The sequence below is a fragment of the Anabrus simplex genome, chromosome 5 (genome assembly GCF_040414725.1).
Source record: "Anabrus simplex isolate iqAnaSimp1 chromosome 5, ASM4041472v1, whole genome shotgun sequence".
NCBI classification, from domain to species: Eukaryota; Metazoa; Arthropoda; class Insecta; order Orthoptera; family Tettigoniidae; genus Anabrus; species Anabrus simplex.
This window is the reverse complement of record NC_090269.1, coordinates 75,264,966-75,289,487: the sequence shown is the minus strand read 5'-3', so window position 1 is coordinate 75,289,487 and position 24,522 is coordinate 75,264,966. Positions and strand designations below refer to the sequence as shown.

At 40.5% G+C, this 24,522-nt stretch overlaps 1 protein-coding gene across 1 annotated transcript in view; it reads left to right on the top strand.

Moving 5' to 3' along the window:
- The window catches only part of LOC136874366 (gustatory and odorant receptor 24), an 89,592-nt gene that overhangs the window by 12,742 nt on the left and 52,328 nt on the right, over positions 1-24,522 (top strand). The window contains exon 2 of the mRNA XM_068227733.1: positions 12,530-12,790. Within this exon, the coding sequence (XP_068083834.1) occupies positions 12,530-12,790 (261 nt within the window). The remainder of the gene's footprint in view (positions 1-12,529; positions 12,791-24,522) is intronic.

The window sequence follows — 24,522 nt, the reverse complement described above, 5'->3', positions numbered from 1 at the left end:
ATTATGGGCGGTTGGGGCAACTAGGCAAAACTAAGAGACTTCGGGAGATTTAAGAAATATATGTTTATCAATATTATATACTGTAGAAAAGGGGAGGAGAAGCAAAATACCACACATTTATGTTAAAATGGGCACACCCTAACTTATTTATTAGACGACTACATATTTTCTGCAGAAATGGAAGACTAATTTAGTGGTTGTCAAACATTAACATTTGAACACCTGTAGTAACTGAAACACAGAACATCTCTTTATTGCCCACCACAGTTTACACCATCGGCTTACAGGCAATAAAGACAGAGCGAAAGAAAACACAGAAAAGGCAAACAAACAAAATCTACTATATCTGTCTTAAAAACTACTTAACTACCTCACTAAATCTACTGAGCTGCCTCTAACATAGGCGGATATCCTAACTACATGCTAGGGCACCCCCTACATAGCGAAACAAAAACACAAAAAAGCAAACAATCAATATCCACTATATCTCTCATAAAAGCTACTTAACTACTTCACTAAATCTACTGAGCTGCCTCTAACATGGGCGGATATCCTAACCACATGTTAGGGCACACCCTACATCAACTCTAACATGCTAACTATTTATTTTACTACCTACAACTAATTAACAGAAAAACTGACTGGTCGCTGTATCGCCCTGGTAAGGAAGCACCCGTTCCAAACCGTGATACTACTCCAGCCACACCCCGTGGGTCAGCTGTCTTCCCCCACCTACAGCTAGTTGGCAATGTGCTTCCCTCCCCTCCTTTGTGTGGCGAATCACATGAGGCGGAAACCAATCCATCATGCGATCCGTCACGCTCTTATCTGCTGTCCCGCCTACTGTACCCGTGTCGTATTTCTTATACATTGCCTGCAGCCATCTTTGATTCTCCTGTTCCATCACGTGCGGACATGCTTATTCTTATCACCCTGGGATGGGTACGTCCCATCCCCCCTTTCCACCTCTTAAACCTCCGACTCCCTATTCCATGTCTTCAGTCTCTATTTCTCACTTACAGCCTCCTTGATCTACCTTATTTGTAACTTATCCTCTGCAGTTACACACTGCTTGCTCCTTTTCTTCCACTATGTCCTAGAGATAATATTTACATACTTTTAACAACACAGAACTTGTCAACAATTCAACAGTTTCCTTCTTTCGCACAGTTCTTCCATATTATTTGCATCTCTTAGTCTAAAACCACTCACTAATTGCACATTTCTTTACATTACCAACTCATTTATTATACCATCTCTTTACAGGTCCTCTCTCCACTTACTTTCACCTATCTAATTTCTTTATAACAAGGTTTTCCAACCTCACCCTTATCTAGCAATTATCTGCTCATCACTTGATAGAGTCTTCTACTAATATTTACAGGCTTCTTCTTATTGTTCCTAGATTATCTATAATATAACACATTTGTCAACTCATCCTCATCTTTATCTAGCTATTACTAGCTCATTACTTAATACCAATATCTACCATTTTCTTCTTTTGTCTAAATCATCCTCATCCTTATCTATTACCAACTCGTCTCTTAATGCAAATATCTACAATCTCTTTTTATTGTCACTACATTCACTGTATATAACACCTTCGACAACATCTTGTTCACCCCTATCTAAATATTACCTATTCTTCTCTTAATACAATCTTCTACCAATATCTACAATTTTCTTTTTGTAATACATTATTTTCCAGTATATATAGATCTATTCTTATTATATTTACATTATATATAATCTAACAATTTCATCTACCTCTTACTTCCCATTTCTCTGCAACACCATTCTACCTGTTATTCCCTTAATTTCTTTAAAAATCTAGCTCTAACCACATTTAAATATTTTGATACATTTGTTCCTCTTTCCCACTCTCTACACAGCCATGATGTCATATCATAACACTTTTCTACTTTTTCTATATCCTTTTTATTCAACACTTTCTTTTTTAATCTCTTCTAGCGCACTACACTGGTTAAATATATGCAGGTCCGACCATCCCTCCCCACATAAAATACATCTATCCTTATTTTCTGGACCTACCCATTCCCTATTTTTTGGAACTCCCATTATCCACCAGTACAAACCTCTTTTTCCCCATCTGCTCTCAAATTCGGTTCTCGGGTTCGTTGTTTCCACCAATTTGTTTAATACTGATAGCGAGTCTCTTTCCCTACATTCCATTACTAAACTCTGTCTTTCTATATCTGCCACTCTCCCTTTTGCCTTTTTATATACCCATTCTTTCCTCTCTCCCATCCCGCATACACTATATCTCCTAACCCTAAATTTTGTAATTTCTTTTTATACTTATTCACCCAGTACCCCTCGTTTTCCATATTTTTCTGGAACGTATACACCTCATGTATTAAATCCCCTCCCTTCCCTTATTCCAATCACATCCAATACTTCATCACCCTCTTAGCTATTGTAATTTCTATCGATTCTTTACATACTAATCTAGCCCCCACATTTGCAGTACAGTCTGGAACCCCAATCATAATCTTACTAAATTTAGCCACCACTTGGTTTAGTTCCTTCCTACCCTCCTCCAATCCACAAACTTCTACCCCATATAACATTTTTCCTTTAACCAATGATTGGAATTTTATACCTTATACTTTACATCCGGGAATTTCTTTTCTAATCCCCCACTGCTGCAAGTGCTCCCCTACCCTTAAATTTGGCCCTTCTGCACTGATCCTTCCTTCCAAGATCCGTTGCTACTAAATAATCAATTTATTTCCCTGCACTTATTTCTTCCTGCTCCACTATCCAAAATTTATTTTCTTTCTTGGCTTTCCTTTTCCTGCATACCATTATCTGAGTCTTCCGTACATTTACTCCAAGTGCCCGTCTTCTAACCCTCTTTGCAATCCACTTGCTGTTAATGCCAAGATCAATAAATCGTCTGCAAATAGCAAGCCCGGTATCTCTCGCTTCCATATCCAAGGACATTGCCATCTCTCGCCTTCATGTATGTCTAATATATTATTTATAAACAGTAAAAATAATATCGGTGACAGCTTACAACCTTGTCTCACACCCTTCTTTGACTCAATACTCACTCAACCTATCCCCCTGTAATTTAACCATCACCATTACTTTCTCATATATTCCTTCTACTGCCATCCTCATTTTCTTCGATAACCCAATATCTCTTAATCTAGTAAATAACGCCTCCCTATTCACTGTATCAAAGGCTTTCTCTAAATCTATTGCTGCTACATATAATCTCATCCCTGCTATCTTTACATACTTCGTAATTAAGGTATTCAAAATCCACACATCCACCGTGTTTCTTTTCTAAACCCATTTTGATACTCCGATATCCTTCCATACTTCTCTGCCCAATTTGTAATCCTATTGGCTAGAATTCCTGTATATACCTTCGAGAACGAGTCAAGGAGTGGTATTCCTCCATAATTATTAGGATCACTTCGACTCCCTTTATTATATATTGGACATAATACCCCATTTCTCCACTCGCTAGAAAATTTCACCGTTTCCTATATCTTATTAAAAAATTTAACCATCACCTTCAACATCTGTTCATTTGCCCCTACTACCGTCTATACCCTGTTTGTAATACCGTTGGCCCCACCTGCTGTATTAGTTTTTTCTTTGCTTAACACCTTAATTACTTCCTGACTTGTTATTTCCTCATCTAGCATCTGTACTCCTGCTTGTAATTCTGTTACAATATAAGTCTTGCCCATTTCCCCATGCCAGTCTCCCCTCCCACCCAAAAGACCTCTAAAATATCCTACCCACTCATTTCCCCTATATTTGTTCCCTTCTCCGTAGGCATAATTCTCTTTATATCTTATTTATAGCTTCCGAAATCCTCTCAAATCTTTTCTCCTTGCAATATCCGTTTACTCTTTCAGCTTCCGCCTCTCTCCAGCATTTATTTTTCTCGTTCAGTAACTTCTTGTAATCTCTTCTTATTTCGCAATATCCCTCAATTTTTTCTTGTTTCTCTCCCTTCTTAAACTCTGCTAGAGCCGTCATTACAACCTCTCGTTTCTTCTTACAGTCTTCATCAAACCACCCCATACATCTGTTTTTGTCTCTCTCTTCTCTTATCTTCACTTTCTTTCCCACCTGCATTACTGGGAGTTCTATTAATTTTAAAACTTTATCCATATCCTTCCAGCGCCCTTTCAATTTCTAACGTTACACTATCTCCCCTCTCTTTTAACTCTAGTCTCAATTTCTCACTCGTAGTATCATCCCAGATAAACTTCCATCCCTCCTTATACCTCACCCTTTTTCCTATCCCTCTCTTCACTTCACCGTCATCATCTCTTAGTTTTATCTTAATGGGCATGTGTTCTGTTGTCCCATATTCTGCCACCTCAAAACTTAATATTTTACTTAACGCTGTTTCCGTGCTTACTCCTATATCTACTACACTCCTTCCCTTCGATGTGATGAATGTCAATTCCCCTTAGTGTCTCTCTTCATCCATCCGTTTAAAATGTATAATTTTTCTATGGCACATAGCTCCGATAACCTTACTCTATGGCTATTTATACATTTGTCTTTACTACTTCTTCTATACCCTCTCACTTCGGTATCCTCCCTCCCATAATCTGGAACCCTGTTACTCACTCTTGCATTCCAATCCCCCATTAATATCATTCCATCTTCCAAATACAGGCCTTTTTGTTTATTTCTTCAATCAGTTCTTTAAAAAAATTTATTCGCATACATTGAATCCTTAGGATGATTATATAATAGAGCCAGACAAATTGCCTCCTTTGCGTCACTTCCCATTTTAATTCTAAACCACACCACCTCTTCTACGTCATTCTGTATCGTCTCTACCTCCCCTCATTTTTTATTAAAACTGTTATCCCACCAGGGTTTCTTCCCATCTTCCCCATTTTTTCCTTATCCCGTTGACTACCAAGTTTCCACTAGGGCAATAATCTCAAACTCTTTTACTATTTTTTCAATTTCTTTGTTCCCTAGCTTCCCCACCAACCCCTCAATATTCTACAACCCTATCGTCATATCTAGTTATTTATTCCCTCCCTCTCTTTGCTTCTGTGCTTCTCCACTTCCACCCTTACTCCTTGTCACTCTTCCTTGCAAGTCTTCTCCATCTCTCTCCTCTTCCTTTCCTTCCTTCATTCCTCTCCTCCTCTTTCCCTTTCTCCGTACCTACGCCTTTTTCCTTCCCCATAAATTTTTCAAACTTAGTGATATTTCCTTATTTAGCACCTGTCTCCTCTCCATCTTACTTTCTGCGTTCCTTTTACTCGGTGAGGATGAATCATTACCCTGCCTCTTATTCCTACATTCACCCCTTTCATTTCATTTCACTCAGCACCACTCGTGACACATTACTTGCTTCATCCACCTCTGCCTTGTGCTGGCTCTTCAAGGTCTCTGCATTCCCGACCGTCTGGTTGCTGTCACTGCTGTTCAGCACTTCTCTACTTCCTGCACCTGCTATGATGTGGACTTCGCTCACTTCCGTAATATCACTCTCCACTACGTCACTGCCACTTCTCCTTGTGTCCTTCGTTGCTACTCCCTTTTCCGCCAAGGTCTCCTTCTGCTGCTGTTTGTGTTCCTCATCAAGTTTCTTTAGTCGAACCACTCCCCATATACGTGACCATCTGCTGTCTTCAACCGCCAATTGCTGCCCTCTCATACATGCTTTAAGGCCTTGTTTTTTGACTCCCTTAAATGTCTGTTCAGGTTTCTGTTCTTCTCGATGCCTTCCCTGATCATCTCCCTTCTTATCCACACTTTTTCTCTAAATTGCTCGAATTCCTTATCACAATGTCAGACATCAATGTAGATAATAATTTCACTCTGATGGGCCTCCTTCCCTTAACTTTCCCCAGACGGCGCACATCGTCTATATCAACTTCACTAAAGTTGATCTTCATTCTATTCTGGACCACTTCTACCACTTTATATACTAGTTCCGCTTTAGTCTCTTTTCCCTCTTCTTGCTCACCATACATATGAAAATATTCTTTCTCACACTTTCTTGCTCACCCCTCTCTACTAATCTCTTCGTTTCTCTCAGGTCACGCTCCAAACTTCTTACCTTCTGTTTCAACAGATCCAACTCATCTTTATTACACCCCTCCTCTTCTAAAACCTTCTTCACGTCTTCCTTAATACTCAACTTTAAGTCTATAAACTCCTTGGATAACTCTCGAAACATTTCTCGTATTTGCTCTGTCTGACAAGCCTCTCTTATCATCTCTCTTATCGGTTCGAATTCTTCCCATCCAATGGAACCCACTGGACCTGGACCAGGATTCACTTCCACTCCTCTTATTATCAACAGCACCATCACCACCACTGCCACTAGTAGAGTAGCCACCATCCCCCTCTTTTCACCCTTCAGCTCCATTTTTTGTCTCCTTTCTACTTCCCTTTACACAGTTCCAGCTATCAATCGCTATTCTGTATTATGTCAACGTGTTGCCCATTGCTCCGCGCTCCACTCTGCACATCCGCACTCCTTGCTGACTCCAAGACGACTGACCTGTAGTAAATGTAAGACGATGAATCGAACCTAACAGTTAGAAAATACAGTAGTTTTACCAGTAGTTATTAAAAAGAGGAAAGGCTCAATATACATCCAGTAATTTAACGTTTTCACAGTAAATCGGTAAACGGTTACGGTTAATCTTGCACATTGGCACTATATAGTCATGTTGTTTTTTCATGACTTGTAAGATTTCCGTATTGACACTTTCGCATTATGAAAATCACTAGTGTTATATTTGCGGGTATAAGTAAAGCTTATGTTGTTTTCCTGTAGGATTATAAATCTGTTTGGATAATACCAGGTAAGTAGAATTGTGGTATTCGAGTAATGAATTTAATAATGTAGCTGGTGTTAAATGACGAACGCAGCATTTTAATAATGCGGTTTTATTTTCTCCAATTCGTATGTATAGAATGCAATTAGGATGTGTAAGAAGCAAAAAAAAAATCTTCAAGAACTCCTCCGAAAAGGAAAGCAGCATTGCCTTCTCTATAAAGATCAGTTCGGTTGAAATGGAACCTTGTCTTGTTCCCGATATCAAATTCCAAATTATTTAAAAAGAAATAAACATAAATAATTATTTCTAAATATTTGAGTGTAATTAATTGAACATGATGATGTTCTTACAAGAACGAAACATGTCATTATATTTTAATTACCGTAAATTGTTTTTTTTTGCAGATGTAAGATGTTACCATAGGTTTTCTTTTTCAGGTAGTTTTTACATTTATTTGCTCAAAGTTAGTTTCGGCAGATTTAAGAGCCTAACAGTTATAAATTAACCGAGTAGAAACTCAAAAGAGATGGATTCAGTTATTAGAAATATTGTAGCAGTACTGCTGAGACAGCAGATGAAGATGCATCAGTCTGAACAGTGAACTTTCTCGAATAATAGGCATGGCCAGGACCGGGGTATTACATAAGCCAAGTTTCAGATCATCAGATATCGCCTATTGGGACGAACATAAAACAAATATTCACTGCCTTACGACACAGAAGGTTAAGAGGAACAGCACGGTAAAATTTGGGAATACATTTCCCGAAGAAATTAATCATGCCAATAAATATGGCTTCCACTTTAACGTCAGTGGGAGGTTTAAAATCACGAATAGCCTTGCGTCCTACGTTGATCAACAGACATTCAGATAGGCGAAGCAGTATAATCTAGAAAGGACATGCTACATTTAGCATGGACGGTTTGACCGTAAAACCACCCTTCCTAAGGCGCTGTAAAACCTACTCAACATGAGCAAAGTGGTTCTCAAACGACTCACTGTACACAACATCGTCTAAATAATAATAGATTCAGTGAAACTTGACGTGATATAAGGTTTGGTCTAGCAACCTTGTGAGGACGGCCACACCGGTAGATAATAAGAACAGAACTCTGTTAAATTCATGTGCGTTCTAGTCGGTAGCGAAACTGTCAGAGGTTTAGACTCCTCGAATAACGGTATCTGATAATAAGCTTGTTTGAGATCAACGGTCGTAAAAGATTTAGCCTTTGGAGATTGACCATCTAAATGTCACCAGCTAAGGTCGTTCAGACCTGAACAGGAAACGGTATTTTCGGTTTCTGTCATTAATCTGTATCGGTTTCATTAAAGTACCGGTATCGAATAATTTGCTTCCTTCTGTACGTTACTCACTAGTTCCCTCCTTTGTCCATTCATCACTTTACCATTGAGTTTCGAGGAAACATCAGCCATTTATTAGCAATAAGTTAGACAACGAAACTAAACATGTACTCTCGCCTGTGTGCAAGAACCTACTGTCCTACGCTTCAGTGTTCTCAGACAGGCACACATTCGGCACGGTACCCACTCCGCTCATCATCCTCTCCCTCCGCTGCGCTCAAACAACCTGGGACCTGGGGGGATGTTTTCATTCCCCGGGAAGGGGTGGGCCACCTAGAATGTTACGCCTTCTCTCTGGCCAGGAGATTTGACGGGGTTTGGAGGTTTGCTGGAGTTAGGAGATGGAGAAGGGGAGCATTAATTATTAGGGAGGTGTGAAGATGTGACCTCTTGGCTAAGGTGCGTAGCTGTTCCGTGCTTTATTTACAACTAGCTGATGTATCCGTGCTTCGCTACGGGATTCTCAGAAAGACTGACGTGGTTTTCCTAACTGAAGTCAACATAGGTCATTACAAAAAACGTCAGTAGGAATGTAGCGACTAAAAGCAATGTAATCATATAAAATACTCGATCAAACGGAAAACCGCACTCTTCTACCATTATTCCGTTAAATATGCACACTGCTCATTCCAATCAGTGCCTCAGAGAAGGGATCAAAAAGCTCGAATGCTATGATGAGCCAGTGTGTTACGTACCAGTAGTATCAGAAAATGTGTGAACCAGAGGAATGGCATGCTAAAGAAGAAAGTTATCTAACTCCCCAGCTAATTCCCGCCAATATTCAGGCAGTCTGTTACACTCGGTACGACTGGGCGAGTTGGCCATGTGGTTAGGGGCGCGGAGTTGTGAGCTTGTATCCGGGAGATAGTGAATTCGAACCCCACTGTCGGCGCCCCTGAAGATGGCATTCCGTGGTTTTCAATTTTCACATCAGGAAAATGCTGGGGCTGTATCTTAATTAAAACCAAAGTCGCTTCCTTCACACTGCTAGCCCTTTCCTATCCCATCGTCGCCATAAGACCTACACCTATCTGTGTCGGTGCGACGTAAATCAAATTTTAAAAAAATCGGTACGCAGCAGTAATCCTATCTATCGGAGATCAGTGGCAACAGAAGGCACAAAGCACATCACAACTAACAATAGTCAACGTATTGCTATTGTTGATCCATTTTTGAGCTTTCTATATTGTAGTCCTTCACATTTAGTTTTCTTTCAACTGTGTGATATTAGGGCGTCTTATAAAATTATTTGTAGCGTAGACTGTAGTTGCTTATTCTCCGACTTCACATACCGACTTTCATTAAATTCTGTTCACCAATTTTCTCGTGACTGCGCTGATATGGACTTAGCAACAAAAATCCAAATTCATGAATATCTCTGTGATCATAACCGGTATAGTAACAATGTATGAGACATAAATGATCGGAAATGTAATACCATATACCTTTAGTTATGTAGTATTTATAGATACAATCACTAATAACATAAATATTTGAGAATTAAATTTTAGGCCTTCCCCTAAACTACCATTTCACTCAGCGTGAATAAAATCATTTAAGTCTAAATTATAGCGACTTATTCCCCGACTTCGCATGCCGATTTTAATTACGATAGAACCACTAATAACATAAATATTTGAGAATTACATTTTAGGCCTTCCCCTAAACTACCATTTTCTCAGCGTGAATACAATTATTTATAGCCTGGATTGCATAGACTTATTCCCAAATTTTGCCTACCGCTTTTCATTAAGATACGACCATTAATAACATAAATATTTGAGAATTAACTTTTAGTCCTTCCCCTAAACTACCATTTCACTCAGTGCGAATACTATTATTTATGACCTAGATTGTAGCGACTTATTCTCTGACTTTGAATACCGATTTTCATTAAATTTGTTTCAGCCGTTTTCTCGTGATGCGTGTACATACATACATACATACAGATAGATAGACAGACAGACAGAAATTACGGAAAAGTAAAAAGTGCATTTCCTTGTTACTGGTGACACGACTGATACAGAGATACCATCCATTTTAAATTCTGAGCAATGTACAGACAAAACTCTTATTTTATATATATATTATATATTTAAAACAGTAAACGTCATTATTAAGAAATTATCAGCAAAATTATCTGCACCGCCATACAGTTTGTATCCGCCAAGACACTAACTTCGCGGATAACCGCGGATGAAACCGCGGATGTCCGCATCTGTGCAGGGCTCTAACTATCAGCTAGTTACACAGCAATTTCACAAATTTACTGTAGCTACAGTTGTACTATTTGGCTTATTGTCACAAAACTTAACAGTGATTTAGAGTAACTCAACAGGTTTTGTTTTGTTGCAGCCACATTTCAGATTTCTGCCACGAGAGTGCAGCTGATGTTAGCAGTTGAGTAAATATGACCACAGACGCTGAGGAAGTTTATGATGTGCTCGAATTTCATTCACATCAATCTGCCGTGACAGTGCAATGACACTTCAAGTGGTGGTGGTGATTACTGTTTTAAAAGGAAGTACAACTAGGCAACCATCCTCTATATAACACTAATCAGAGAGAAAAAATGGAAAGGGTCCGGCACTTCGAAAAATGAAGGTATCGGGCAAAGGTAGACAAGGGGCATGAAGAGCATGGAAATGAGAGACTCCCTAGGCCTCCATACGTAATACCGTCGAGGTCGGAAAAGAACAAGAGTTGACCAAGGGAGGTTGGATAGGATAGATGAAAGTGAGGAGCGTGGCACAAGTAAGAATGACACTTCAAAACAATGTACAAGAAAGATGCACCAACTGCCAACTCCATTCGACGATCTTATGCGCACTTTTACAGTTTCAGGACGCTTCTATAAGGGGAAATTAACGGGTCGGTCTAAAAGTGACTGAAGAAACGGTCGAGATTTACACGTAGCCTACAGAAGTCGACGTGTAGAGCAAGCAGAGTGCTGAACATTCCTCGACCGACCGTTTGGAAGATCTGACGGAGAAAATTGAAGAAGAAGCTTCTCCGCTTGCACGTTCTACAAGCCCTGACGTCCAATGACAATGCCGCTTTGAATTTGCGGCACAGTTGCAACAACTTGTGGAAGAAGATGGGTTTTGTGAGAAACCCATCTTCAGTGATAAAGAAACATTTCTTTGTGAATGGCACATTGAACAGGCACTATGCTCGAATCTGGGGCACACATAGAATCCCCACGCTATCGTGCAGCGTATTCGAGACTCACCAAAAGTTAATGTGTTCTGTGCAATCTCACGGTTTAAAGTGTATGGCCTCTTTATCTTCCGCGAAAAGATCGTTCGAGGACACGTGTGTTTGAACATGCAAAGAAAATTGCTCATGCCTCAGCTGGAGACCGACGGTGTGGACTTCGTCTACCAATAGGATAGTACTCCTCCTTACTTCCATAACAATGTTCGTGAATTCTTATACAGGAGATTAAGAAACCGACGGATTGGTCGTGGTGGGGATAGTGATCAGCAATTACTGCCATGGCGTCTACGCTCTCCCGACCTAACCCCATACGATATTTCTTGTCGGCACACAGCCTACTCCACCGGGCGAGTTGGCCGTGCGCGTAGAGGCGCGCGGCTGTGAGCTTGCATCCGGGAGATAGTAGGTTCGAATCCCACTATCGGCAGCCCTGAAAATGGTTTTCCGTGGTTTCCCATTTTCACACCAGGCAAATGCTGGGGCTGTACCTTAATTAAGGCCACGGCCGCTTCCTTCCAACTCCTAGGCCTTTCCTATCCCATCGTCGCCATAAGACCTATCTGTGTCGGTGCGACGTAAAGCCCATAGCAAAAAAAAACAAAAACAAAAACAGCCTACTCCTGTCGAATAACACAAATGAGTCCACCTAAGTTTTAACGTCTTCATCCGATGGACGAGTCACCATCAACTACGTCATATGCCACCATTCCACATAAACATTCCGGAGAGGTTTTAAAATTTGGGTCGAGGCATTTAGCATGCAATCTGGTGATTATCAATTGCATACTAACCATACTCTCCTACACTGCCGGCCTCCTCTACCAGGAAACCTTGAGACCGCGATCTCTGATCAACATTAATCTTGAACAGATTGATAGGACCATGCTGCACCGAGTGTGGGAAGAACTTGATTATAGATTTACGATAATATCCGCGAAATCCGTGGGAGGGTGGTGGGGGACATACACCGAGCCCTTGTAGTATGTTAAATAAAACCTGGTGAGTTTTCCTAAAAGTATTGTGATAATATGTCAAGTAATATAGCTATAGTAAATTTGTGAAATCGCTTCAATAATTTGTAATAACTTGTATGTATGCATATAACCAGTTTATTAAATTAATGACACTACTGTTTCAGGTCCTATTTAAGAAGTGCACGAGACAAGAACTCAACCTGGGACTTAACAGAATAAGCAAGATCTTCGCAATTATCTGCATTATTTTGACGATTTTGTATCCGATCTACTTCACTGTGTATAGAGACTTATGGAAGCATATTTTCATTCTATTACTTACGTTGATCCATACAGCAGGTTCAACAACGTGCTTTATCTCCCTCTGGTGCATCAACTGTATGGCCCTAGCAAGAGCTGGTCAGCGACTAGCAGATAATTTCGAGGTGAGACTTTCTATTCTTCTTCTTCCGGACCTTTTCCCCCAATTTATGGGGATCGGCACCTGATGTGAATTTGACCCATTTTTACGACTGTACGCCCCTCCTGACGCCAGCTCTGTGTAAAGAAATGTATTCAGTTCAGTTTTGCATGCTTCTGTGGTTGTGTTTTAGTGAGGTGTGTTGTATATAGTGGGAGAGAAATGTATTAATACGAACACGCAGTCCCCGAATGAGAGGAATTAACTATTCGCAGTTAAAATCCTCGGCCCGCCCGGAATCGAACCCTCTGAAGCGAAGGCCAAAAGGATAACCATTTATCCAAGGAACTATACGATCTCAATAACTGACATTTTCAGACCGGAAGAAGGCCGTATAATTGGGATGTATAGGCTATAAATATCTCATGAATGAGTGCACTGTAGAACGATTTACAGATAAATTTTCACCTGAAGTCGATAGGAAAAGCAGGACAAATTGCTTCCTCAACTTGTTCAGTCATCCGTCACGATTTCTACCCGAAAAGTCGTACCACGGACATTTCGTCACACTTACAGTTCGTGCTAACGGACGTTTGCTTATACGCTCTATACGGTCCAAAGGACTCTTTGCCAAGGAAAAATTGCATTGATATGCTGTGTAGAAACACCAGCAATATTTTGTTTTATTTGAATGATATTTTCAATAATAGTGTGCAATACATAATTTGTCCGACTCGTTGGCTAAAGGTCAACGCACTGGCCTTCGGTTCAGAGGGGCTCGGGTTCGATTCACGGTCAGGTCGGGGATTTTAATCGCTTCAGTTTAATTCTTCTGGCTCGGGGACTGGGTGTTTGTGTCCGTCCCAAAACTCTCCTTTTCATATTCGGACAACATACCACACTACCAACCACCACAGAAACACGCAATAATGATTACATCCCTCCATATAGGATTGGCGTCAGGAAAGGCATCCGGCCGTAAAACAGGGCCAAATCCACATTGTGTGACACCGTTCGCACCCGCGACCCCACAGATGTGGTAAAAACTGGTAGTATAAGAAGAAGAAGGAGGAGGAGAAGATTGTGCTATACATATTTTCCTTATTTCAAAATATGTTTATAGTAATTGTATTGCGTTGAAATCAAAGATTGTCATATTTAACATTTTAAAAGTTCCGACGAAGTTTTGGCCATTACGGTTTCTCTGATAATACCGGACACTGTAAGCTCAACCCACTTATCAACTTCCTCACACTGCTTCTTTACACAGTTCAGCCTAAGCCACTAACGAGTGCAGACGTATTGAGCGGAGGGTCCCTGGAGTGGGAGAAGGGAGTGTAGGTGCTGAGTGCAGGAAGGTAGTGAGGAGTTTACTGACAATGATTCGTGTGGAGCAATACAGGGCGATCATAGGAGGATGGCAGGGAAGAAAGGAGAAGTAAAGACAGGAGGGTGTAAAATAGAAATGGAAACGAAAGGAGAATTAATGCTATCAGCGGCGGTGATTATGACAATGCTATGGATTGGGGGGGGGGGGGTAGAGCTGAACCCAGGTCCGACTTCCAGTGGAAATATGAGCTGGGAAGACATGGAAGCAATCAGAAGAGTTGTAAAAGAGGTGGTTGTAGAAGTCTGCCCCTTTGAGAAACTTAAAAATATGATTCAAGAGCAAACGGGGGAGTTTGAAAAAATGAAGGGATGGTTCCGAGAAAGGACAGAAGACACAACATCGCAAGTGAGGAAAAATACCGAAGAAGTTGCAGCATTAAGGGAGAAAATAGGACGATTAGAAGAGGAGGCGCTGAAACTGAAAGCAGAAGTGGAAGCCAACACTAAATCGTAGGAAGAAATGCCTATTTACATACGGAGTGCCTGAGGAGAAGAGGGAGGACAAAGTGCTTACAATTTATAAATTAGTGGACCTGATTCAGGGGAAAATGAAAATCAATTTTAGTGAAGCGGACATAGACGATGTGTAGATAGTGGGAAGAATTAGAGGGAACCGCCATATCAAAGTACAACAGTTTTCTACGTTGATGGCTGATATTGTGGTTGGCAATGCGGGTAACATGCAGAGGGAAAAAGTATGGATCAAGAGGGACTGGGAATTGAAGCGATCAGGAACGAAAAAATTTTCAGAAAACATATGATACGAGCTAGACATCAAGGGCTGAGAGCAATCATCAGAGGACAGGAACTAGTGGTGTCAAGCAGCAGCTGGAGTAGAATCTGGTCTGTGAATAGATTGATGGACCTAGAAATGAAGATAAAACAAGACGAAGAAACAGAGAGAAGTGTAGCGAGTCGTGGGGAAGATACGCAAGTGAAAGATAGTGATATTGGAGAAGATGGGGATGGTAATAATATAAATACCGAAAGTATCAGTGTGCTGTGCGAAGTGAGACAGGGAGAGGTGCCAAGTGAAACTGAGATTATAAACACCGACAAGGAAGGAGCAGTGGATATTGGGGCGAGAGTAGGTAGGCCAAGGGACATAGACACAGTCACAGCTGGAGGCAAAGGAAGTCAGCAGAGTGGAAACAATGAAGAAATGGCGGCGCAGAGAGAAAGGGAACGTGCGGAGACAACCTGGAAGAGAATAGAGCGGCGCTGGAACGAAGGGTGGAGCAGAAGTTTAAGGGACGAAGGAAGAATAGACGAAGGAAGGCCTAGAAGCTTAAGAGGCATGTGGAGAATAGGTGGAAATGAGAAGGGTGTTGTTACAGGAAGTAAGAACATTGTTACAGAAGGTAGGATGACAACAAAAGGGGTGAGCATGGTATCTTTGTGAAATGGGCTATGGTAATTTTATGTTAAGTGTATGTGAATCGGTGTTTGGTATGATGTATGAAGAAGAGGTGAATGGGAGGTATGAGATTAGAGAGTTTGAAAGTTCGAAGGAAATTTGGAGAAGTAATTAGTGAGTTGTTTATTGGATTTAGGAGTGAAGTATGGTAATTTATGCTATTTGTATGTGAACTGTCTTTGGTATGAATAGTGAATTGATGAATATGGCGGTATAAGGTTGAGAGAAGTGAGTATTTGGTGTGTAATTTGGATAAGTAATTAGTGGGTTATTTGATAGTGTTATTTGTTTCGAGGTTTGTTTATGGGGTATAAGGCTGAAAAAGTGGTTAATTGGTGTAATGATAGTTGATGTTAATTGTATGTAAATCTGTGTTTGTTATGAGGTACGAATAAGAGGCGAATAGGAGGTATGAGATTAGAGAGTTTGAAAGTGAGAAGGGGATTTGGAAAAGTAATTAGTGAGTTGTTTATTGGATTTAGGAGTGAAGTATGGCAATCTCATGTTATTCGAATACGAACTGCGTTTGGTATGAGTAATGAATGGATGAATATGGTGGTATAAGGTTGACAAAAGTGAGTATTTGGTGTATTGATGATGAAAACATGAAAGTAATTGAAGGTTGAGGTGTGAATAATTGGCGTAATGATAGATGAACATGTTGGATGCTATTTGTGCGTGTGTGGTTAGTATGCATAGTAAGTTGATGAATAAGAGACGAGGGAGAGGTATGAGCTTGGAGAGTTTATGGTATTATAATTACCTAGAGATGTTATTAATTGTAGTAAGCTAATGAGCAAGAAGGCATTTAATAGAAAGTGAAAATAGAGTTGGATATAGTTGAAGAGCTCGAATCATTGAACTGCCTTCTCATTGCACAATTGAGGGCAAGATAGAACTCTAAATAGTGCAGTGCTTGTGTGGTAACAGAGATAGTACAGCGCAGCAGATTGAGTAAGTGGAGTAATGATATTAAGAAATTGAAATGTTAGAAGACTGCCCTGTGTAAACATAAAAGTAAGCGCACTCAGCAGTAAACGTGATCTTGCCTGGGTTTGCTAGGAGTGGAATCGTGTTCCAGACTAGCTTACTCAGGCAGGCAAATCTGGGACATGGTTAATGTTGCGTAACCCCAGCGGATGCGCAACATAGTCAAGTCAACCGGTTACCAGTATCTGTCGCTCACTGTCATTTAATTCTGCCCCTATCAGTGGCGCATTTCATTTCAATTTAGTTTGTTTTATTGTATTTAAACTTTCCATTATAATTTACCATTTTAAATATGCCTGTTTGTAAATAAGTGTGCCGTTAATGCCGCAGTGCCAGGGCCATTGGATCTCCGGTAAGGAGTTGTGCATGGCCATTTGTCAGTATTTGTTGTTCATAGCATTGTAGTTTAAATCTGGCTATAGGCTGGACATTGTTATTTTTCTCATTTATCATATCAAATATTTACTGTAGCTCTGGAGAAAACTAATAAATAAATAAATACTAAATACTAATACACTGAGAAATACTAAATACTTCTTTAGAGGCGATTGTCCACTAAGCTCTGTGAAGTAAGTAAATGTACAAGTGGAGTGACCAGATATTTATAGACAAAAAGCGGGACCTGATCAAAAATATGGTCTAGTCTCGAACTTGATCGCCGAAATTTCTCGTTTCCTTTTAAGCGGTACCAAACGTAAAAAAAGCATAAGTTACAACAAACCATACATTATTACTCACTATTTAAACACACTCTGATTTATAGATTGTATAACAAAGGAAATAATATGTTTCAATAACAAAAATTACCAAATTTTATAACCCACTCACCTATTATTACAGTTATTTTTACATTACAACACACAGTGTTACATTAACACGTTGCAGTGTGAAGTCATTGTGACAGGCTCTCGTACTTTTTACTTGAATGAATTGCCTTCAGCAACTTAGTTTCCAAGCAATATGTCATAAAGAACTCTATATGCTGTACTTATAATCCAAGTTACACCTTGTCACTAGCATATGTTGTACATTTTCAGGCTTTAGGCTGGATTTTTCATTTGTCCAACGATTGCTCATTAATGAAAATATCCGTTCGGTAGGAGTATTTGTAGCAGGCAAGCTTAACCCAAATTCTACATCACCTAAGTTCACCGGACAAACAGTTAGTCACGCTAGTGCGAACGCACAGACGGATCATTAAGCATGTACAGAGGACGCAGCGAAATAGTCTCGTGCTAAACCGCACGCTCACTGCCTCTACATGAGCATAAGGTAGTAGCGATCAGTGAGACGTTGATGTTTCAAGCGGACAATGTACATCAACATGGGTAGATGCAAGGATATGACAGAGTGGCAAAAAGGGGCAATCGTGTTTGGCCGTGCCCAGGGCCATACGGTGCATGAAGTTGCAGGATTTGTTGGTGTTTCGCAGCGGACTGCTCAACGTATCTACGAGCAGTGGTGTACTACACGTGGCCACGAAACACGAAGTCAGAATTATGGTCGGAAGTAGATCCTAACTGAGAGGGACTGGAAATGCTTTTCACGGTTTGTGAATCAAAATCGCTTTCAAACCCGTTAGGAATTGTTGCAGTCACTGAATGAAGATCCATCCCAACCTGTTAGCGAGAAAACATTGCAACAGGAACTGCATGCTGTGAACATTTGGGGTCGGTCACTTCGAAAGAGACCATTGCTCACACAGGCACATAAAGCTGCATGTCTTCAATGGGCCAGAAATCATCCAACATGGACAGTAGCTGAATGGCGGACCGTAATGTGGTCTGACGAATCACGTTTTTCCTGTATTCCAATGACGCACGTCGCCGAATGCACCGAAGGCCAAATGAAGCATTTTATTCTGGATTTGTGCAAGGTCAGGTTGAAGCCGGAGGTGGGTATGTGATATTTTGTGGGTGTTTTTCGTATCATGGATTGGGCCAACTCACTGAGGTGACCAATAACATGAACCAGCATGTTTATTTAAACATAGTGGATGATCAGGTGTTGCCTTTCAGTCAACATCTTCATGATGAGTATGCTATTGATACTCCGATTATTCAAGATGGCAACAGCAAAATTTCATCGAGCTGGCCGCATAAGTAACTGGTTTTATAAACATTCCCATACCCTATTATATTTCGACTGGCCTGCAAAATCACCTGACTTGAACCCCATTGAAAATCTCTGGGACATGTCGGAACAGCGGGTAAAACGCCGACATCAGCATCTCCGCAATTTCATGGAAATACGTGATCAAATCCTCAATGAGTGGCGACCTACCTGCACAATCTTGTGGACTCACTTCCTAACCGATTAGCCTATATACCTGAAGCCAATAGTCTTATCTTCAAAATTAGTGAATATTTCCACCCACCTCAAATAAGTTGGTGTACGAGCCGAATTTCATCCTTACTTAGGAACTATGAGATATTCGCTGACATTAACAATCTCACCAAAAAGCACTGTATTATATATGTATATCCCAGTGCACTTAAGTACACAATCTAATGACCTTTGTACTGTGACTATAAATGGTCACAAATACAGGTAACGATATATGAATGAAATAGCATTAGAATATTCATCAAATAAAATACTCAATCGTCGAACTATGTACTCACACTTAGAACTTACCTGATTATATACACATATAATTGTTGATGGGCGCCAGCTACAGATCAGTGTAACGATAATAGAATGAGAGTCTTGAATGTCTCTAGGATGTGAGGTAATTAGCTTACTTTGACAGCATAACATATAGGTTCTAGGAAAAGGACATTGAAGTATGGTTTTCCCATTAAAAATTGAGGTTATCTAATTCTACCACTGAAATAAAACCATAACTTGTATTTGATACTAAACTAAATATATTCTTTAAATTGATAATTGAAATGGCAAGACTTGTTGCGATAATATCGATATAATATAAAATTCTGTAATTGTAACTGGAAGAAACTCTAGGCATTAAATTTGAAATCCTCTAGACCGGGCATTTAAAAGTTGTACAAGAATTTTATCCCTTACTGGTTCACGTAACAGTACCTTCAACAGTTTGAGTGTTATTACGACGTATTCCTTTGAGTTGGTATCAGCTGTAGGTATCTCAAACCTAATTTGATGATGTATCATTTTAGTTTCACAAACGAGATATTTTTTTGCTAGGGGCTTTACGTCGCACCGACACAGATAGGTCTTATGGCGACGATGGGATAGGAAAGGACAAGGAGTTGGAAGGAAGCGGCCGTGGCCTTAATTAAGGTACAGCCCCAGCATTTGCCTGGTGTAAAAAGGGGAAACCACGGAAAACCATTTTCAGGGCTGCCGATAGTGGGATTCGAACCTACTATCTCCCGGATGCAAGCTCACAGCCGCGCGCTTCTACGCGCTCGGCCAACTCGCCCGGTACAAACGAGATATAGCATGACTTGAAATTATATTCACACTTCACAATCAACTTTACAAGTAATTCACTGATAACTGTTAGCCTGCATTACAACGACTCAATATTCGACTGTCACCGAACTGACACAAGAATTTGACCGAACAGATACAAGAAACACACTCCGAACATATAATCCATTTGGTCACTGACGGTTACGTATCCATATCACTGTTCGCCATCCGTCTCCTTTCAATTGACTTCATGGCAAGTCTCTCCATTCAACTTCCAACCAACTGAACCATCCAACTGAACTATCCAACTAAACTCCCGCTATAGGATACAGCTCTTTATATAGACATATGTTGTCACGCACACGTCATTTCTAGAAGAATACATGATGTAATTCCCACCCAGCTCCAAAGTATTTCATATAGTGATGAAATAGCATCACGCAAACCAGGAGTTCCCTAAATTATCTCATAGTCTAAATGCATACAATGACAGAGCAATGACTCGCCAGTTACTGTAACAGTATTGCACCATATGTAGCAATAGTTTAAAAGTAGTATCACAAATAATATCCATATCTGATATTAGGCAGTAAGTCTCATTCTACATGATTTTAATGCTAACACACACATATACATAATAAATGAAATACCATAAGGCAAGCGATAAATAATTAATACATAGCGAAATCAGATTACAGAATTGAATCAAACAATAATAATAGTTACAATAATAATAATAATAATAATAATAATAATACAGATGAAAACATGAAATGGCGTATGGCTTTTAGTGCCGGGAGTGTCCGAGGACATGTTAGGCTCGCTAGGTGCAGGTCTTTCGATTTGACTCCCGTAGGCGACCTGCGCGTCATGATGAGGATGAACTGATGATGAAGACGACATATACACCCAGCCCCCGTGCCAGAGAAATTAACCAATGATGGATAAAATTCCCTGCCGGGAATCGAACCCGGGACCCCTGTAACCAATGGCCATCATGCTAACCATTTAGCCAGGGAGCCGGACAATAATACAGATGAATGCTTGTAACGGGATTTGAACCGTTACAGTACATCACTCCATTCAAACACAGAATTAACATCTTCCTAAATTAACACACTGAGTTCAGAAAAATGAAAAATGGACCACCGGTCTAAGTATTCCAAGCAAGTAGAGTAAAATAACATAACAATGATTTGGAGATATTGGGTCGCGAAATGTTAATAATTTGCTGACTCGTTTAGATCCTACGACCAGGATCGTCTTCAGAGCAGTAACAAATAATGTATTGTCAACTGTCACTCCATAGTAACCAGACCCAAGGATACAGAGGCCCTGTTAATAATATAGTTCATTCCAGGGCCTTCAGAGTAAAGGAGAAAGATGTTGACGAGTTAACTATGGAGAGTAGCCATGATCTACTCACTATATAGCCGTCAACTTTGTTAAATTACTCGGGCGTTTAGCAATTTCTAGCACCTCTCGAATGATTCTAGGTATAATAATTTCCTGACGATATACAGAATGTTAAGGGTATACGTGCAGATATTTCTTGTAGCAATCGAGAATGATGTGTTGAACATACATATATCAATTTTTTATAATCGTCGGAAGTTACTTTAGTGAGCATAGGGATATGATGTTTTTAGAGTAGTTAATACACCTCTCTAATGTGAAAGGATAGCTTTGCTCTGTTTATGTATGTGGGCAGCCTGTCCGCAATAATAGCTGAAGACTGGTGCTACTGGATCATGACAAGTTATGCTCCATACCTGTCAAACTGGTTTTGTTCATGTGTTTGGGCGGCCTGTTCAAAATAACAGCTGAAGGCTGGTGCTACTGGTTCATGACAAGTTACGCACCATTCTTGTCAAACCGGTTTTGTTTACGAGTATGTGCATCCTGTCCAAGATAACAGCTGAACGCTGGTGCTACTGGTTCACGATATGTTATATAATATTCTTCCCAAATCAGTTTTGTTTATTTACGAGCAGCCTGTCCAAAATAAATTGTTAGCATTTTGTTTCCGTTTCAAGATCTTCAGGGAGCCTCCGTGGCTCAGGCGGCAACGCGTCGGCCTCTCTCCGCTGGATACCGCGGTTCAAATCCCGGTCACTCCATGTGAGATTTGTGCTGGACAAAGCGGAGGCGGTACAGCTTCCTCTGGGTACTCCGGATTTCCCTGTCTTCTTTCATTCCAGCAACACTCTTCATTAACATTTCATTTCATCTGTCAATCATTAATGAAATTAAATGGCGTATGACGTTTAGTACCCGGAGTTCCCAAGGACAATTTCGGATCGCCAGGTGCAGGTCATTGCCCCAGAGTAGTGCGACAGGTTTCGGCAGCCAGCACATTTCCTATCCTCGCAGCTAGATTGGGCTTCAATAATTCCATTTCTGACCCGGTCGAATGACTGAAAACAGGCTGTGGATTTCCATTTTCAAGATCTTCAGATGCCCTTGGTCATCGATCTCGGTTAATGGAGATGTATTGAATAGCCAGTGTTAATGTGGGTTCTGTTGCTGTTAGGTCCTTTAGGGGATTGGGGTATTTGTCGTTATCAGTCCCATAATCTAGTGAGTGTGGAAATGGCCTGATCATCTGTGTCGGTAAGGGGTCTGTAAGATTGTGTGGTATTATACTTATTCGAGAGTTGTGTTAGGATAGGTACTCCAGGACATGAAGTATGCTACTATCCCGTTTTGTATTGCATAAACGGAACAACGCTCCTTGCGTCAAGGAAATAATACATGAGATAGGATATCTAAATAGGTAGTATTGAAAGTGAATTATTAAAGCTCATCGAACGTTTTTACATTATTTTTTTTTTTTTTGCTATTTGCTTTACGTCGCACCTACATGGATAGGTCTTATGGTGACGCCCCTAACCGCACGGCCCACTCACCCGGTCGTTTTGTTTCAAACGGATAATGAACATATTATTAAACTGCATAAATTAACGTACCTACAGTTCATCCTTCGTAACGAAAAGAACATGTATAAAGGTAGAATAAAAACATATTAACTTGTTGCTGCGTTTGCAGTGCTTATTAACCGCATCAAAATTCAAGTTTACGGGCTGAATGGCTCAGACGTTTAAAGCATTGGCATCCTGGCCCTTACTTGGCAGGCTTAATTCTAGCTCAGTCTGGTGGTATTTAACCTTCTCAAATTCGTCAGATTCCTATAAGTAGACTTACTGGCACGTTGAGGAATACATGTGGGACAATATTTCGGCCCCTCGGATCTCCGAACAAAATTCCGGCACCTCGGAGTCTCCGAGAACCGTAAAAAGTAGTGGGACGTAAGGAAATAACGTTATTATTATTATTATTATTATTATTATTATTATTATTATTATCATTATTATTAAAATAAAAGCTATCCGTCACACTCAAACTTTGTAGCTCTTAATTTGTCACAATACACGAAAAAGAAAATAATGAACTGTAAAAACTCCGAATTATTATCCGAATTGTTAATCATAATTCTACCGGGCGAGTTGGCCGTGCGGTTAGAAGCGCGCAGCTATGAGCTCGCATACGGGAGATCGTGGGTTCGAACCCCACTATCGGCAACCCTGAATATGGTTTTCCGTAGTTTCCCATTTTCACACCATGCAAATGCTGGGGCTGTACCTTAATTAAGGCCGCGGGCGCTTCCTTCCCATTCCTATGCCTTTCCTGTCCCATCGTCGCCATAAGACCTATTTGTCTTGGTGCGACGTAAAACAAATAGCAAAAAAATCATAACTCTGAGCACGACTGCGAAATTACTGAAACATGTACTTCAAAGGCACCGTTCTGTTCCTTCATAGGAGGTGCTCGAAATGTTGTCCGTTAACTCGACGACAGACTTCCATGTGGTGACAGCATAAATCCCTCACCCACCTCCATGTCAGCTCTCAAAGTTACGATGGCATTCCCAATACGTCGTCTTACAGTAAATTCATCGGCATTTCCACTTGGTACACCAAGTCTTTGAGGTGCACCCAGAAATTAAAAAATCTAGTGGATTGAACTCGGGGGAACTCGATTGGCAACTGACGAGACTATACCGACAAACCCACCGATTGGGGAAACGACATTCTAGTGATCGACGAGCATACATACCGAGGTGAGGAGGTGCCCCATCGTGCATGAGCGACATCCGCTTACGTATCTGTAGTGGAACGTCGTCCAGAGGCTCTGGCAGAGACAACTGCATAAATTGGAGATAACTAGAGCCAGTCAGTTGCGCAGGCAGCTCCAATGGTCCAAGAAGCAGATCTCCCGAATTTACAGCCTTAATATTTTTAGAAAACCTGTGCTGGAAATGACCTTGGTGAATGTCATGAGGGTCTTCTTTTGCTCATGTATGGCCATTGTGAAAAATAATTATACCCCACCTCCCTGGTAAATGATACCTCATCTGTAACCAACTCCCTGTGCGGAACGTCTGCATTTCGTTCACATTGTTACAAGAACCAGGTACAGAATTCAGCTCTTGGTAGGTAATCCGCTTCTTGGAGATGCTCAACATTTTTTTTACAATTGCCTATCGCATCGTCTTACTGCGACGA